The sequence below is a fragment of the Penaeus japonicus genome, unplaced genomic scaffold (assembly GCF_977035675.1).
Source record: "Penaeus japonicus unplaced genomic scaffold, GWHDUDI00000001_assembly GWHDUDI00000001, whole genome shotgun sequence".
NCBI classification, from domain to species: Eukaryota; Metazoa; Arthropoda; class Malacostraca; order Decapoda; family Penaeidae; genus Penaeus; species Penaeus japonicus.
In genome coordinates, this window is record NW_028234403.1 from 42,345,341 (window position 1) to 42,362,840 (window position 17,500).

General features: G+C 36.9%; 3 protein-coding genes across 14 annotated transcripts in view; 2 read left to right on the top strand and 1 right to left on the bottom strand.

Annotated features, from left to right (window-relative positions):
• LOC122247758 (E3 ubiquitin-protein ligase Siah1) overlaps positions 1-4,436 on the top strand; it is a 12,104-nt gene extending 7,668 nt beyond the window's left edge. For 6 of the 7 annotated variants that reach the window (XM_043007325.2, XM_043007327.2, XM_043007329.2 and 3 more), the window contains one exon: positions 1-920. This exon is cut by the window's left edge and continues 1,406 nt beyond it. The gene's annotated coding sequence lies outside the window, so the exon portion shown is untranslated. Of the gene's footprint in view, positions 921-3,893 lie in introns of those variants that run through there. The other variant, XR_006222702.2, reaches the window with a different exon arrangement.
• Positions 4,437-9,817: 5,381 nt separating this feature from the next.
• On the bottom strand, positions 9,818-16,653 carry Fbxo42 (F-box protein 42). 2 transcript variants are annotated; one of them, XM_043007324.2, is made up of 2 exons: positions 16,287-16,653; positions 9,818-13,980 (listed from the first exon to the last, which is right to left on the bottom strand). In XM_043007324.2, the coding sequence occupies exons 1-2, from the start codon at positions 16,374-16,376 to the stop codon at positions 12,403-12,405; spliced, it is 1,668 nt and encodes a 555-aa protein (XP_042863258.1). In that variant the 5' UTR covers positions 16,377-16,653; the 3' UTR covers positions 9,818-12,402. The 2 variants fall into 2 exon arrangements, with proteins under 2 accessions (XP_042863258.1, XP_086396802.1); XM_086540676.1 differs by having other exon boundaries at positions 16,445-16,652.
• Positions 16,654-16,840: 187 nt separating this feature from the next.
• LOC122247755 (transcription initiation protein SPT3 homolog) overlaps positions 16,841-17,500 on the top strand; it is a 16,926-nt gene continuing 16,266 nt past the window's right edge. For 4 of the 5 annotated variants that reach the window (XM_043007319.2, XM_043007322.2, XM_043007321.2 and 1 more), the window contains exon 1: positions 16,841-16,946. In XM_043007319.2, coding sequence (XP_042863253.1) covers positions 16,931-16,946 — 16 coding nt within the window. In that variant the 5' untranslated portion in view covers positions 16,841-16,930. Of the gene's footprint in view, positions 16,947-17,051; positions 17,124-17,500 lie in introns of those variants that run through there. The other variant, XM_043007323.2, reaches the window with a different exon arrangement.

The following is a 17,500-nucleotide window of genomic DNA, read 5'->3' on the forward strand; positions in this document are numbered from 1 at the left end:
ACACACACACACACACACACACACACACACACACACACACACACACACACACACACATACACGCACAAGTACATATGCACATGTACATACGCACATGTACACGTACACATGCATATTCATATTTATACCAATCTTCATAAATATAGTTTACATATTGTCCATAGCAGAGGCTGATGTTTATTTATATCAAGTAGGTTCCATCTGTATGTGTTAATATATGTCCTAATTTACAGATGACTCACCACCTTCTTTAGTGGCCAGAACTATATTATTGTGCCAAATGTTTTCCAGTGAAAAAGAAAATTGTGAAAAATATGAACTTTTAAGACGATAAAGCATTGTATTTTCGAGGATGCATTTTTATAGTGAATGTGCTCTAATGCCATGCCAAATGATGGTTAAACATCTATCATATGACTTGGAATGGAATCACAGTTTTTGTAAATGTATGCCCCTTCTTTTAAGAAGTTAGTTAATTTTTGCTAAAAGTTAGAAAAAAGATCTTGGGTCATCTTTTGTTTGCTTCATTTTGTAGGTACCAATATTCTGATATTTTGCTGAAATAGAAGAGATTATAGTTAATACTATGCTGATCTGTTGTCATTCAAAGATGACAACTGCATTATTATAAATGACCTTTTCATGTAAAGAGGATAGTATACATGTCTTTTTGTGTATTGATTCAAGTAGTAGAATAAGCATAATACTATTACCAGCTTTATTTTTATGTACCTTCTCCTGCTCCTCCTGCTGCTGCTGAACTTCCTCCACCTCATCCTCGTAATCCTCGTCCTGCTGCTGCTGCACCATCTCCTCCTCTTCCATATACCTTCCCTCTTCCTTACACCCTCCCTCCTCCTCCTCCTCCTCCTTCTTTTCTTCCTCTTGCTCCTCCTCCTCTTCCTCTTGCTCCTCCTCCTCTTCCTCCTTTTCCTTTTCCTTTCCTCTTCCTATTCCTCCTCCTCCTCCTTTCCCTCCTCCCTCCTTCCTTCCTCCTCTTCTTTTCCTTCTCCTTCTTCCTTTTCCCTCTCCTTCTCCTTCTCCTTCTCCTCCTTTTCCTTTCCTCCTCCTCTCCTTCTCCTCTCCTCTCCTCTCCTCCTCTCTCCTCCTCCCCTCCTCCTCCTTTCCTCTCCTCTCTCCTCCTCCTCCCTCCTTCCTCCTCCTCCTCCTCCTCCTTTTCTTCCTCCTCCTCCTCTCCTCCTTTTCCTCTCCTTCTCCTCCTCCTCTGCTCCTCTCCCTCTTCCCCTCCTTCTCTCCCTCTTCCTCTCCTTCTCCTCCTCCTTCTCCTCCTCCTCCTCCTCCTCTCCCTCTCCTCCTACTCTCCTCCTTCTTCTCTTCCTCCCTCCTCCTCCTCCCTCCTCTCTCTCCCTCCTCCTCCTCCTCTCTCCTCCTCCTCCTCCTTCCTCCTCCTCCTCCTCCCTCCTCCTCCTTCTCTCTTCTCCTCCTCCTCCTCCTCCTCTCCTCCTCTTCCTTCCTCCTCCTTCTCCTCCTCCTCTTCCTCCTCTCCTCCTCCTCCTCTTCTCCTCCTCCTCCACCTCTTCTCGCTCCTCTCTCCTCCTTCTCCTCCTCCTCCTCCTCCTCCTCCCTCCTCCTCTTCTCCTCCTCCTCCTTCTCCTCCTCCTCCTCCTCCTCTCCTCCTCCTCCTCCTCTCCTTCATCCTCCTTCTCTTCCTCCTCCGCCTCTCCTCCTCCTCCAACTCCTCCTCCTCCTCCTCCTCCTCCTCCTCCTCCTCTCCTCCTCCTCCTCCTCCTCCTCCTCCTTCTCCTCCTCCTCCTCCTCCTTCTCCTCCTCCTCCTCCTCTTGCATCTCCTCCTTCTCCTCCTCCTTCCCCTGCATCTTCTCCTCCTCCTTCCCCTGCATCTTCTCCTCCTCCTTCCCCTGCATCTTCTCCTCCTCCTGCGTCTTCTCTCCCTCCTCCTCCTCCTCCCTCCTTCTCCTCCTCCTCCTCCTCCTCCTCCTCCTCCTCCTCCTCCTCCTCCTCCTCCTCCTCCTCCTCCTCCATCCTCTAACCTCCTCCTCCATCTCCTCCTTCTCCTCCTCCTCCTCCTCCTGCATCTTCTCCTCCTCCTCCTGCGTCTTCTCCCCCTCCTCCTCATCCTGCATCTTCTCCTCCTGCTTCTTCTCCTCCTCCTCTTCCTGAGTCTTCTCCTCCTCCTCCTCTTCCTGAGTCTTCTCCTCCTCCTCCTCTTCCTGAGTCTTCTCCTCCTCCTCCTCTTCCTGAGTCTTCTCCTCCTCCTCCTCTTCCTGAGTCTTCTCCTCCTCCTCCTCCTCCTCCTCCTCCTCCTCTTCCTGCGTCTTCTCCTCCTCCTCCTCCTCCTCCTCCTCCTCCTCCTCCTCTTCCTGAGTCTTCTCCTCCTCCTCCTCTTCCTGAGTCTTCTCCTCCTCCTCCTCCTCCTCCTCCTCCTCCTCCTCCTCCTCTTCCTGAGTCTTCTCCTCCTCCTCCTCTTCCTGAGTCTTCTCCTCCTCCTCCTCTTCCTGAGTCTTCTCCTCCTCCTCCTCTTCCTGAGTCTTCTCCTCCTCCTCCTCTTCCTGAGTCTTCTCCTCCTCCTCCTCTTCCTGAGTCTTCTCCTCCTCCTCTTCCTGAGTCTTCTCCTCCTCCTCCTCTTCCTGAGTCTTCTCCTCCTCCTCCTCTTCCTGAGTCTTCTCCTCCTCCTCTTCCTGAGTCTTCTCCTCCTCCTCTTCCTGAGTCTTCTCCTCCTCCTCTTCCTGAGTCTTCTCCTCCTCCTCCTCCTCCTCCTCCTCCTCCTCTTCCTCTTCCTGAGTCTTCTCCTCCTCTTCCTGAGTCTTCTCCTCCTCCTCCTCCACCTCCTCCTCCTCCTCCTCCTCCTCCTCTTCCTGAGTCTTCTCCTCCTCCTCCTCTTCCTGAGTCTTCTCCTCCTCCTCCTCTTCCTGAGTCTTCTCCTCCTCCTCCTCTTCCTGCGTCTTCTCCTCCTCCTCCTCCTCCTCCTCCTCCTCCTCCTCCTCCTCCTCCTCCTCCTCCTCCTCCTCCTCCTCCTCCTCCTCTAACATGCCTACTTGCACCACCAACACCATTGTCACTATCACTACCACCAAAACCATCATCATTATTTTTGCCTACAACAAAACCACTACTTCCAATAACAGTACAATCACGATCACTTATAACATTACCATTGCCACTGACAATATCAACATTTTACGAAAGCCACTACCCCCACCACAACTACCACTCTACTATAACTACTACTACTTTTTGTAATACTGCTGCAACTACTACTACTATTACTACTAGCAACTATTTATATTACTGTAATTACAGGAACTTATTTCAAATTTATTCTTAACTTCAATAATTATACTGTCAGGGTATATTAGTATATTCACTGGTTTACTGGCTAAAATGCAATAATCCATCCACTTCATAATAAGCTGTAAACTGCCAACATTCTTTATGTAATTTCATGCCAGTATCATTTTTTTGTTGATGTCATTGTGATTATTACTATTACTTTATAGGTATCTGTGCTAAACTGTTAATTCACTGCTACAAATATATATATTTTCTTTAAGTTCATATCAGACAGTGCCAACATCAGCAGTGTTTGCAATAGTCTTACAGTAAAATGTAAATGGTGTCGGTATGGAAAATCTTAAGAAATTGAAAAAAGATATGTTGCATTTACTAATGGGTAACCTCACTAATTTCCCATTTTATATATTTATGATTTTATTATCATATTATTTATGAAGATTTTTGATGTTCTATTGTATAGTTGTTTTACATTTTGGGACTGTCCTAAAATGCATCTATAGTCAGCTAAAATATTGAATTAAAACTGTGGTCCAAATGTGTGATAAATAACCAGTATAACTTATTATATATAGAAATGAGAAATTTATGTGTAATTTTTTTTATTTTTGTCTCCCAAAAGATAGCTGATATTCTACTCATCATTTGGACAATTATGCACAAATTGGGAGACCTTCAACACTTTACACAGCAAGTATATGCACATCCATATCATATAGATTGTGCTTGATTTATTCTTCTGCTTTTTCTGTCTTTCCTTTATTCTCTTCTCTGCCTTCTTAATGCAGTCAATGGATACTTCACTTTTTCTTGCCGTGAGGATGAAAGAACAGTATATTTGAAAAAAAATAAAAATCTATCTAAAAATATATATATATATTCAACAAGGAACTCATTTGCTTATGAATTTATGGATCGATGTTTGGAACTATTGATGAAAAGACACTTGTATTATTGAAGTATGTATTTTGTAGAAAATTTATTTATTTTGCTTTATCTTTTATTCTTATATACATTTTTTTTTTGCCTCATTTTGTTCCAATTTTAGTATACCTATTACCATAATGATACTGAAGGATATAATTAATCTAGTATATGTCAGATTGTAACTTAATGAGTTAATAGATTGAGTTGTCTTTATAGAAATTATATGCTCAAAGATGAACATTTTGTCTTTATCTCTCCTGATAAATTAGTAACCTTTTATATATATATATATATATATATATATATATATATAATATATATATATATATATATATATATATATATATATATATATATATATATATATACACATATGTGTGTGTGTATACACATTTACATATATAAAATTATATAAATACATTTAACCAATGGACACAGTGGTCAGCCTAATGGCCAAACCATTTTGTGATAATATATATTTTTATCCATTTATGTACTGTGTGTGCATGGGTATCTGCTTGTTTCTCTTGATGTGGAAATTAAATAGTCAACTGGTTTCTTAACCCATTGGTTAAAAAACCGATAGGACGTCATCCTATCCCTCAAGACATACATTTTACATTGTTATGTATGTATATGCTCACGGAAGTTCCATTTGTTTTAATACATTTTTCATCACTTGTGAAAATAATGTAAACAAATACATAAACTTCATATTATCACCCTGTTAAATCAGGTGCATTGCAGCATCATGCAGGGAGAGATCTCGTGCTTAGTCACTGCAGGGTCTTGCTATCTAGCTGGCAGGAATGGCATTGGGCAAATATAAGCCCTGATGTCAAAGGGTTAAATAAGTAAAGTACTCAGATGATTTATCCAGATACAAATATTCAGGATACTATTATTACAAATATATTTTTCAGTTTAACAAAAGGAATACACCCCAATCTAACTGGATTCTTTAAATTACAATTTTGACTTTTGTGTATCATAACATAAGACAGATCCACTTTTTATTTTATTTTTTTATACTGAATATATTATCCTTTTGTCTTGTTAATATTGAAATAACAAAAAAGGCACACTTTACTAAGCAAGAGAAAAAAAATTACCAGCTTATAATCAAAATATCAATTACTGATAAATTTAATCTAGTGATTCACATGCATATGGTAATAAAAGATGTTTTAATAAAATAATTCTTGTGTAAATATACCCAAACCCAGGAAGGAACTTACTAATTGTATCTTGATCAGGGACCTAATAAGGCATCACTCAAGGTTTTCAGAAAATAATACTGCACATTACCTTCCAGTTAGATGCTGAGGATGAAAAATCCCTATCTATTTTTTTTTTGGGGGGGGGGGCACAGGCTAAAGATGATAGAAGCATTGAGTAGAGTATAATTCATTTGTTTAGTAGACTTTTTGGGACCACTGAAAATATGGTAATAAATGTGTAGATTTGACAGTGAATGCACTTTACATCACTTGATTTGGAAAAAAAATCTTAATTATGTTCTTTTTAATGAAAAGATTATGGGAGATCTTTCCACACCAGGAATCTTATTTTTACTCTATTATTGATGTCCTATGCATATTTTTAGGTCATCATATGGAGAAAAAATGCATAGACATAGTGAACAACAGTTAAAAGACATTGCTATAACAATTTGGACATACATATTATAAGAGTAAACATTTTTCTGGCAAATAATTGATATCAGTGAATGTTTTACAAAAGCATTGTAAAGTAAATAATGTTTTTCTTGTAAAAATAATATGCATATAATTTAAAATATTGTTGTATAAAAATGTACCATATGTATGAATCCATATACAAGTGTATATGAATTCACGCATATTTGCATTTCAGTAGATTATTGTTGCATGTAGTACCATGGCAACTTATCCGCTATTGATGTAATATTATGTTTGTCTATGTAAGGCAAGTTTGTGTAATAATATTTTGTTTTTTTGTAGGTTTGTTTAAGTGTCTGGGCGGGAAATGAATTACCAGTTAGCATGTACGGGCACTCATCCACTAAGTGGCAAAAAGTTAAACTAAATTATGACCTAAGGCTCCTTAAGGAGTCATGATCTTCTGTAAGCTCAACTTCAGCCACTATTTTTGTTCTTTCTTAACTATTACTGAATATTTTTATAAGGGAAAAGTTTTTCTTAAGATTTGATTCATAGAGCATGTACCTACCAGAGGAAGTTGCACTATATCATATCTTGCTGTGGAGGGGTTAACTAAACAGTGCTAGGGTTACCTTGTGTGCTGACTGCCCTGGTTAGGCATAATTGCCCAACCAGGGCAATAACCATAACCCTTAACCCTTCCACTATGGGCATTTTTGCAGAGGAGTATCACTTTTGTACTGCAGCTTGTTGTTCAAAATACAGGTCTATTTAATCCTTCAGTTGTATAGCTTGGGTATCATACTAAATACTCAAATCACTTTGCTAATATATCAATTGTAAATTCATATATTTTAACATTAGTCAAGAAAATAATGGAAAACACAACTTAAGATGCCCAAACTAGGCCAAACATCTAAAGGTGTGGCCTGTCTCAGAATAATTAAAACACTTATCCAAATCTATAACGAAGGTATCATTCTAAATTGAAATCTTTCTGAAACAGTATAGTGTTGAATTGGTTTCATTATGTGTCTTGATTGAAAGTGGCAATTGATAGTCTTACCCTGAATAGTGACATCTGGCAGATTGGCCAGGGAATCACCCAGCTAATACTTGCGATAGTATTTAAACTACTATTCAAAATTTTATTAACAAGTTATCATTAGAAAGAACTGTCTCAAACAGTGTAGTTGTCTGCTTTATGTGCCTTGGATGAGAAGCAGTAGCCTGAATCAATGACATGTGCATTGGCCAAGGAAAATCTTTTTGTGGTTTTTGTGTCAGATGCCCAGGATGAGCTATGGCGGCAAGCCCGGCGCTCGGGTTGAGCGAGTGGGCAGCCCAGGCTCGCGACTTGTGCGTCCGAGAATCTCGAGGCGTTAGGCTTATGCGTTCGAGAACCACGGTATTGCAACCGTGCAAAGCTGGAACGGCCCTGGCATGAATGGGTTAAGAATCATAGTAACCAAGACCCTGTGGCAGTATAGCCCAAAGCTTTTGTAACAACTTGGGCTCTTTTTAAATAATGAAAGTCTAAGCCAGAGACTGACACGGAATCTATTATTTATTTAATGTCTAATCTTCACATCATACTAGTACACGGCTAGTACACTGATCAGTTTCAGCCCCTAAAGTTATGTGAAAATATATACTTAAATTTTGTATAATTCAAAGCAACACTTTTTCCAGTATTTTGGGAGTTTACCCATTAGACAAAACACATTTGTGAATGACCATACATCTTGCCCTATACACCAACAGAAGAAAATAGCCAGAGGTAACCACTTTGCAGCAAAATATATGCTTGCTATTAATAACACCTAGCAAAGATGAACTTTATTGAAGCTAATTTCATATAAATTAAATTAAATTTACTAATATCTTTTTATTAGGGAGAGAATTCTAGCAACTTTACAACAGAAGTAACTCACTTTTTCAATAACCTGGTTTTTGCATATTAACCCTGATTATATTCCTCTTAACCCATTAACGCAGGGTGACGAGATATCAAGTCAAGTGGTAGCTGAAGCAGCTGCTGGGGAAGAGATATTTTGTCATGGCTATCCTCCTGGCCGGCGCACCGGGTGATTGGGTGTGTAGCACTTGGCCATAGCCGGTTCAAGATAATAGCCCAAAGCGTTTTGACCACTTGGAGCCAAAACAGCCCTGTTGGCAATGGATGAACTAAAGATTGTTGAACTGAAATGTGTATCTAATGGTCTAGTACAACTATTTACTTAAGAGATATGATGCTTTTGATAAATTATGTTTTTAACCTCTGGATAGTATGTGGCAATCGACACAAAATATAAATACTTGCTCTCTTAAGTTGAACATTTTCAGGATTATTAATGCACTGATTAATCAGAAATATAGTAAAGTCATTAGTATTATTATTTTCTAATAACCTTTATTATAGGTTCAAAGTAATAATTCTGGATAGCTGATGCATATTTGCCCTGAGCTAAAGTACTTTTAAACACTGAAAAATGTGTGCTTGAATTAAAATTAGTATTTCATTTTAATAAGGGAAATTAACCCATCCACGACGGGGGAATTCTAGCCTTGAATGTCCAAATGCCGGGGCGTTCGAATTATTAGGCCTAAATCAATTGAATGGCTGGCACAATACTGTGCCACCTGGCCACTGGGCTTTTGAATGCGCGGTACAGTACTGTACCACCCGTCCTGTGTGGGTTAAGTGACTATTCCATTGACTTTTTTGTCTAACAGTCCTTAACCCATTGCAGACGGAGATAAATTTGTTTGCCCAGCCTCCAAGATAGGTTTTATTTTAGAGAGAGACCGCTTGAAGCAATATAATTTGAATCATCCCAATCTCTTTCAGTCATTCATTGTAAAAGTAGAGCGGTTTTTGTGTTTTATTTTTTTGTGTGTTTTATTGAGCTTAGAGACTTATATGTGCCATATGACAGGCTCTATCAGTGCTGCAGTTGACTAAAATTGTAGTATATTATCCATATTAGCTCATTATTTTCTTTATACTCAGTGTGATTGAAGTATTGCTGTTTTATGGGAGGACAAAAGGCAACTTTATTTTTTCGTATTTTTGTGCTGCCATGAACGAATACGAAACATATAACCACCTACAATAAAGATAACAAGAAGAGGTAGGGAAGAGGAATGAAACCTGTGCTTGTGACTGTGAGTGTCACAGTGAAAGGCATCCATATTGGTACAGGAGCACATTTTAGACACTGGGTATGGACTGAGTCATCTTCTTCCTCTCGTTCTGCCTGCACATCCTTCATCGGCGGTACTTTAGAGCAAGGGTTCATCAACTTAGTGTGTGCCATTGCTCTATAGAGACAGTGCTTGCTAGAGACCGTGGATGGGTGCCATTCAAGGCTCTCTCACCTACTGGTGCTAGGAAAAAGTGGTGCCATCTAGGTTTTGGACGTTAAGCTAGCACGATATTACGGTAATTATAGTAATTATGACTGCAGTAGCTATTATCACTCATTCCTTTTTCATAGCAAAAAAAATAGCACAGTGATCCAATATCCCCGAACGTCATGTACGTCATGATGCCCGTCATCAGGCCAAAGCTCCTACGTCATGTATGTCATGACACCCATACGCAATGGGTTAACATTACTTAATATAGTTAAATCAAAAATTCATATTAGCTTTGAATATTTATGATATCTAAACAATGTGTGTATTCTGTAGAAACATTCATTGTATCTACTCTATATGCACATTTACATAAGATGAAAATTAATACCAATTTCCATGAGTGAACCAATATACTATATTTACTATTTTCAAACTTAAATACATTTTCACCAAGAAATGAGGTTTACAAACTTTTACATAAAATGTCTTCCACTCAATACACACAGATGAGATTATTTTTATATTAGTATGATGATGAAAATTGTTTTATTATCTTTCACTCCATATTTCTAATAATATATATATAGAAAAAAGGTAAATAATGCTCTGGACACTAGATAAACTTGTATTTACTTGTAAACTTCCCTTCATTTTCACAAATTAAACAAGTTGAAACTATCCAACATACAATAGTAGGACATGTAGAGCCTGCATTACACAAACCGGAGCTGTAAAATGATTCTCACAAGTTAAGTATTATTACCTATTAGCTGCACTCAATACAAATAAAATTAACTTTTACTTTATATACCATAATCATGCAAATTAATTGTGGGAGGGTGGAAACAAATGTTTGTTGATTTTTGATCATACATGTGTGATGGATATTTTTTTTATTCTAGTTTTATTTTTCAGTACCAATGAAAACATTTATAAACTTACAATACTCATATTTCATGTAAGAAAATAGTTTCACTTTTTAGCTGTTAGCATATATATGACAAATTAGGTTTAGGTTGACTTATGTTTTCAGTTTACCATGTACAGAAACAAGTCAGCAAGACATATGATATTCATAGACAGCATAATTATATAGCTAGTCATCATGAGAACATTAATTTCTTTCATATATCACTTGCTTATATGCAATTATTTAAACTAATTTACAGGATAGGGATGGAGGCCACATTATAAACAGATGTGATAATATTACTGACTAGAACACAGTAACTCAATTGTTCCCTAAAATATGACTTTTTCCTACTCCCACTCAAGAGCTGTTTATAGAGCATATCACCTTTAACCAATAATAATGCAATGAAGACATTAAAGACCACACATAAAAAAACAAAAATTGCAAAAATACATTCTTGAAATTTTAAAGTAAATAAAGTGGTAAATCCCCCTTGCTTTTGGCACTTGCAAATATATTTACTAAATTCATAGTTTTCCTATTCTCCTGATGATGAAATAAAATATACAAAATACTTATAGCTACTGACATTCCACATATGAAGAATCAAAAAAGCATCTTTTAAAAAATGGTGGGAGGGGTAGGAATAACATTAAGAAGAAAATGCACAAAAACGGTTTTACAAGATACCCATCTGAAAGCATCTCTGAAAAAATGTGATGTAAGTAAATAAACTATTAAGATTGCATTTCAGGATGATCAATCTTAGGAAATAAAGATAAGAAAAGGCTCAAACATCCAAATATTTTGTCTTGTCCATCAAGTTCTCAAAACAATACAAAGCTGATAGATAGCATGCCATCAATGTGCATGCAATTATACAACCAGAGACCACAATTTCTGTATGCAATCTTTTCCCTGATATGACCTTTAGTTCAATATATTACTGGAAAAACACTCCACAAACTTAATCACAGAATGGGGCAAAGCTGCTCTGAATATATATTGCATATATGTAACAAACCAAAGCTAATGTTGAAATTGAAATATTTGTCTACACACAAAAAACAAAACAAAAAGTATTAGTGTTATCTGACACTGAATATGTGACCATCATTTGAAATGTGCATGCACTCCGTAGAACAAAATTATTTGTCATATCTGTAGTGATAAAACTCAATACTCTGAAAAAGAAAAAAAAATCCTTTTCTTCTCAGTGATAAAAATGAAATTATCAGTTCTTTGCCAGGAATAACAGTATATCATACATGATGCATAATCTCAAACCAACTTACAAAATCCAATAACATTCCAACAATTCCATTCTTTATTTCATACAGCTGTAATGAAGATGGTAATTGGATAGGTCAACTTTAAACACAACAATATTCCCAAAATTTATATCAGTGAATCAATCATTCATGAAATGACTTTTTTTCTCACTTTCAGGAGGAGAACAGTTTTCTTTCAGATCTGAAACAATGTGACAAAAGGAGTAACTCAATTGTATTTATGTTATCTCCAATAGAAAAGGACTACTTGAATTGAAATATTAGAATACATATCATGGCATTTCAAGATAAACAGGGAAATGTAAGGGCTACAGAGGTAGTAAAAAGGGGGTAAAAAAAAAAAGTGAACTGACTCAGATATAAAACTACGATACATATTTCTTTTATGTATATCACAAAACTGATATGAAGATACATTTTGCTGTAATCTACATTGGGGAATATAGTACCTGAAGTAACAAGTACATGTGCTAATTTCTTTAAATCAAATACTGCAATATAATGTTGTTGTCTTTTACAACATATAGGAATGTTTTCTTTATTTTAACCTCTTTATAAAATATTATATGAATTAGAATTATACATACCAAATCTGATAGTCTATAAGATGCACCTTTTTTAAGATTTTTTTTTTTTTTTTTTTTTGAAAACAAAATTACATTTCACCATACATTTAATGAAAATTATAATGTGATATGAAACTGTTTGTAATTTCACAATTGTACACATCTCGCAATTTTGTTGCTTGGTCTCTGATCCATAATACTGGTATCTCGCATACAGGGTTACCTTTGAACACATATTTTCTAAAAACAGTGCATCTTATAGGCCAGTAAATATGGTAAAGATAAATGGTTCAGGAGTATTAAAGGAAACAGACCTCTCTTTTTTTTGGACTAAACAGAAATATATGTAAACATCATAAATCAGTAAATTTGTTTAAACATCTACATGAGAGCAAAGAGTGTAAACCCAAGACTTAGTTGTATCTAACTATGCAGCAATAAAAGAGCTGGAAGGAGCTGACACAAATATTACAGAGTTGGAAACTGTCTCCTGACCCTGTCCTCCAGTGGGGTCATGGGGAATGCCACCAAACATGACAAGGTGACCTCTACCAAGAACTAGAGAATACAGGAGAGATGGCTGAGGTGGTGTGCCTGAGCTAGTAGAGAGGACTCCACCTTGGGTGACGGGCCACCATTTTGCTCTCTTGGTACTGATAACTTGACCTATATCTAACATATGAGGAATTACAGTACTTCTAGCAGGAGTTGGTTTGGTGGGCACTGCTGCACTTTGTTCCCCTTGCTGATGCCTAGACAATTCACGAAGTCTCTCCTTCATCCTTGACAAGACTTGAAGGCGGCGTTCTCTATCACTCGATGCATTGGGTCTAATGGATGGTCGTGGCCTTCCTCTTCCTGATCCACCTGGTCCACCTGGAGCCCCTTGTGGATTAACATCATCATTCTCATCACTACTTGATTCAGCCTGGTCTACAGCTCTCAAACCAGGCCGAAGGAAACCACGCTGACCATTCACATTTGGTTCCAACTGATGGCGATCTGGAGGAGGATGTTCATGTGGCTGAACTTCTGGCTGCTGTGCTGGAGGAACCCATACATTGGCAGGTTGTCTCCTTACAGAACCTGGTACAAGAAGTTGCGACATATTGCCACCTGCAGAGTTGCTGTTTGACCCACATGTTGATAACACAACTATACTATTCCCTACTTTACAAGCAGGATTGTACCACATTTGTGAAGGCATAAACTCTGACTCCTCTACTGAGATTTGTTCCCATTGCCACTTAGCACTTGGATCATATATATTGTCAGGTAATGTTAGGAGCCAAATATCATTGTAAAGTTTATTAGAACCTCCACATCCAGCTAATATGAGAATGTGCTTTTCATTTAACTTAATTTGTGAATGCCCATATCTTGGCTTTGGCATGGGATCTGATACAACTGGTTTAAACCAACACTGTCTTACAAGGTCCAAGCAAAATACATCATTTGTACTTGCAGATGTTCCCTCTTGTTTCTGCAAGCCCCCAAACACAACCATTACACTTCCATGTACAGATGCAGAGTGACCAGCTGTTGGTGGTGGTGATCCAGGATAGTACAGCTGGGTCCAACGATTACCCAAAATGTCATAAACATGGAGTTCACTAAACAAGACCCATTGCTGATGTAATGGGTACAAGGAAGGGTGTGTCCAACCACCAAATAACACTAAACAATTATTCCATGTTACCATAGAAGCATAGGCCTTTGGAGAGGGATATGTGCCAGTTGTCAACAGACGAGTCCATTCATGTAAACCTAAGTCAAACCGCCATAAGTCATTGAAGGTAGTATTCGTTGATGTACACCCACCAAAAACATACATGGAGGATTCATACACACATGCAGAGTGTGAGTATCTCCTGCTGATGGGAATGATATGACTTGGGTACACTGGGCTAAACCATTCCACACACCCAGCTCTTAGAGCAGAGGAAAAACGGGACTTCCTTTTCTCAACAACACCTTGACAACATGTGTACCATCGTTGACACACCTGGAAAAAAAAAATGTATATTCTATTATTAGTATCAAGTGATTTTACTTGTCTCTTGAGTTATTGACATAGTAAATGTTGAACTATAGAACCAAAATATTCAGATGACATTAACATGTAGCCAATATGATAAAGGATTCAGCAAGGGATTCTTATTATTAATTAATTTAATGCCTATTTTCATCTCCATCTATACCGTGCCTCATATTCTTATAATGTGGCAATGAAACTTTCAGATTAACAAAAGAAAGACTTTTGATCCAAAAGGGCCTGCTTTTTATGATGAATTTTCGGAACAAAAATGAAGATCCATTGCATAACATAGAAATTGCATATTTGCTGAATGAACAGGGAAATTTAGATATATGCTGCATATTTCACAATATGAAAACAATCTATTAATTAAAAATGTATCATTTGAAAATCTATATAAAGTTTAGTTTAGTGGGCAAAGGAATATATGAAAACAAAAATATATGCAAAATAATATTTCCTGATCAGGAAGTAATCATACTGCTCAAGTTCATAGTAATGTAAGAATATGCTGAAAGCAAATCTTAAAATCACACACAAATCTCTCTTTTTATATCCTTCTGACTGCTATATACAAAACCATGCCTAAAACTTACCATAACATTAGTTTAGTCATCTCTGTAAAGCAAGTGTGCCAAAAAAAATAGCAAGAATAAATACTGATTTGCCCCACGCCTTGAAGGACACAGAAAAGCTGGTACATCACTGCCAATAATGTGTAATTTCTTATGTCTCTCCCCTGCTTTACTGTACTTACACTTCTATCTTCATAAATAATGGACAATATAATGCAGTTGCACATATAGTACAATCATCTATAAATTGTGTAAGTGTGCTAATATGTCTTCAGTTCAATACTGGGCACAGTTAAACACATAATTTATGGAAAAAAAATAGTGTGCATTATAGTGGAAAAATAATTAACTGAAGCTGAGAAATATTCAAAATCTAGTTGTCAAAAGAGATAATTTTAATAGCTGCATTCAGTTGACTAAAGATGAAGTAAACAATAAAGAAATATGAAAGACTATCTAGACAGTGTCCCTAAACAGTGGAGCAATCCATATAAAAGATATTCATCCAAACTCAAAACGGCACTGAAGATAAATTGTGGTGTGACTGCCTCGGCTGACTTTTAACATACTTTATGCACAGCCAAGCTGGGAACCTAATTAAGTTCTATTGACCTTTAGGGGTTAAGTTATAATACCCAAGTACTTGACTCCTTCATTGCAAGTGTAAATGTCACCCTATTTAAAATGCATCCCAAAGTAAATTTTACCACAAGTAGGTTGCCAATGGAAGCATCCTCCTGAATTTGGGGTAGGGTTATTCCTGAACTCAAAGATGACATCTTCCTGTTTGTAGTCTTCAGGCCATCGAGATCGGCAGAGGACAACAAACCTTGCCACTTGTATTCTGGCAAGATAGCGCTTGGACTGTTTCCTTATTTGACAATAAATTGTGAGGGAGAACTACAAGTTCTATCTTGCCAGAATATACAAAGCAGAGGTTTGTTGGCCCTTTCCAGAGTGCCAAAAGATCAGTATCAACTGTGAGTGTTTGAGTCACATTGTTTTCACCCAAATATGGATTTAATGAATATCACCATGCAATTGTGCTAGTATATAGTGTTCCCATAAGGAATATGTGCTCCTGAGAGTTTGTTCATTGATTTTCCTGTTCTTAAGCTTTTTCAAGTATACCACAATAATTCAGTTGCAATATACAACTCACAGGAAGATTCTATCATACCAAGTTATTTATAATAATCATTACAACAAACACAGTAAGGGTATCTGTTAATAAATTTTCTATTTTTTTTCAAGCATACCAAAGTGCTACAATACAATTGCAAAATATAAACCAAGTGTATATCATATCTTAATAAATAGTGGGAAGTTAAATTCATTCACTTTAGCTTATTCATTACATAAACCGTGTCCATAACGCTCCATCCTCTTTCCGCCATTCAGGCCCATATTGGAGCATGACTGTCCTGGCTGTTAATGCGGTTATCATATTTTTAAAGGCTGTAATTTGCAGCTGGTTGGTGCATTTTAATGTGATATGATTGAAAAAAAGACGAATAATTAACATAATAGCTGGATCCAATATGTCAACCAAATATTTTATCTGAATTTGTTTCCAAAAAGTACTTCACCAAAAAAATACTGAAACAAAAGGCATCACATAAAAGTAAGTGTGATCCAGAAATTTGAGGAAATACGAAAGGGAACAATACAATAATATCAATAAAAAATGTAACTAACCTGTCTACAGTTTCTTAAATCATTGTAAGGTGATATAAGACACAATATGTACTCCAGAATTTCTTCTGGGAGGTCATCGACGCAGGCCATGGTGGAAAAGTTAAAGTCTACAAGTATTTATAAATATTTGACATGTATTTATATATAATAGTATTTACTAATCTCCGCAACGGTAGTGAAGACTGTAGCTCCTACACTCTCCCTCAATCTTTCATCCGATTAATTCAGATCAATCATATCTCTGTGAAGGCTTTTATTTATTTATTTTAATTTAGAATATTAAGATAAAAACTATAATTATATTCTATCTTTTTATAGTCTGAGGAAGAGGAAAAGAATTTAGATATGGAGGAATTTGGGAGCTAAAATGTGTATCATAACCCTGACCAAAATATAATAGGTCGCGGGTCTAATGTATCTTAAATAAACAAAGTTATGATATATTTAGAATAATGCAGATAATATATATAAATAAGTAAGTCAATTTCTATCGATTGAAATTATCTACTAAGTTTGATATTAGTGTTAATACAGCTGTTATATTCTTTGGACCCGCTACTGCTTATTGTTTTGAGTATTCTGCTCTAACCTTCTATTCAGTCTTCTTCACTGTCTGTTTGCGATTGTTGCCGCAAGACACCAAAATGTCGTTTGTAACTGGTATGAATCGTTAGATCTTCATTATATTTCAACTGCATTGTCACCTTGTATTTGTCAAACATATACAATGACTGTGCTTACTATTTATCCATTGTTTCAACGTTGCGGTAACCACTTAGGTCGTCCTTGTACAGTACCCTGTTAAAGCTGATGGGACGGACAGTAGCTACAATAACTGTATGGCATTTACTTGTTTCCATGTTATTTGTCGTGATTACTGTGTTTGAAGGAATTTAGAGTAATCACTGATAAGGAGGTTGAGTGTGGTGCTTGTGTATGGTTCTGAGAGGGATAGGCCTATAAGAATAATTATTTATTATTGTCTGGTACTGATGTACTGCTTTTGTTGTCTACTTTCCGAATATAGAAGTTTTAGTCTACAGAAAATGACTATAGTGAAGATAATGGTAGTGATTTGAGTCATTCACCAATGCAGCAAAAGCCAACAAACCCTCACCATATATTCTGACATAATAGAGCTGCTAGAGCAGGCAATTTATCATCAAATAAAAAGCTGTTCAGGTCTATCTTTCATGAACATATGGCATGGATGC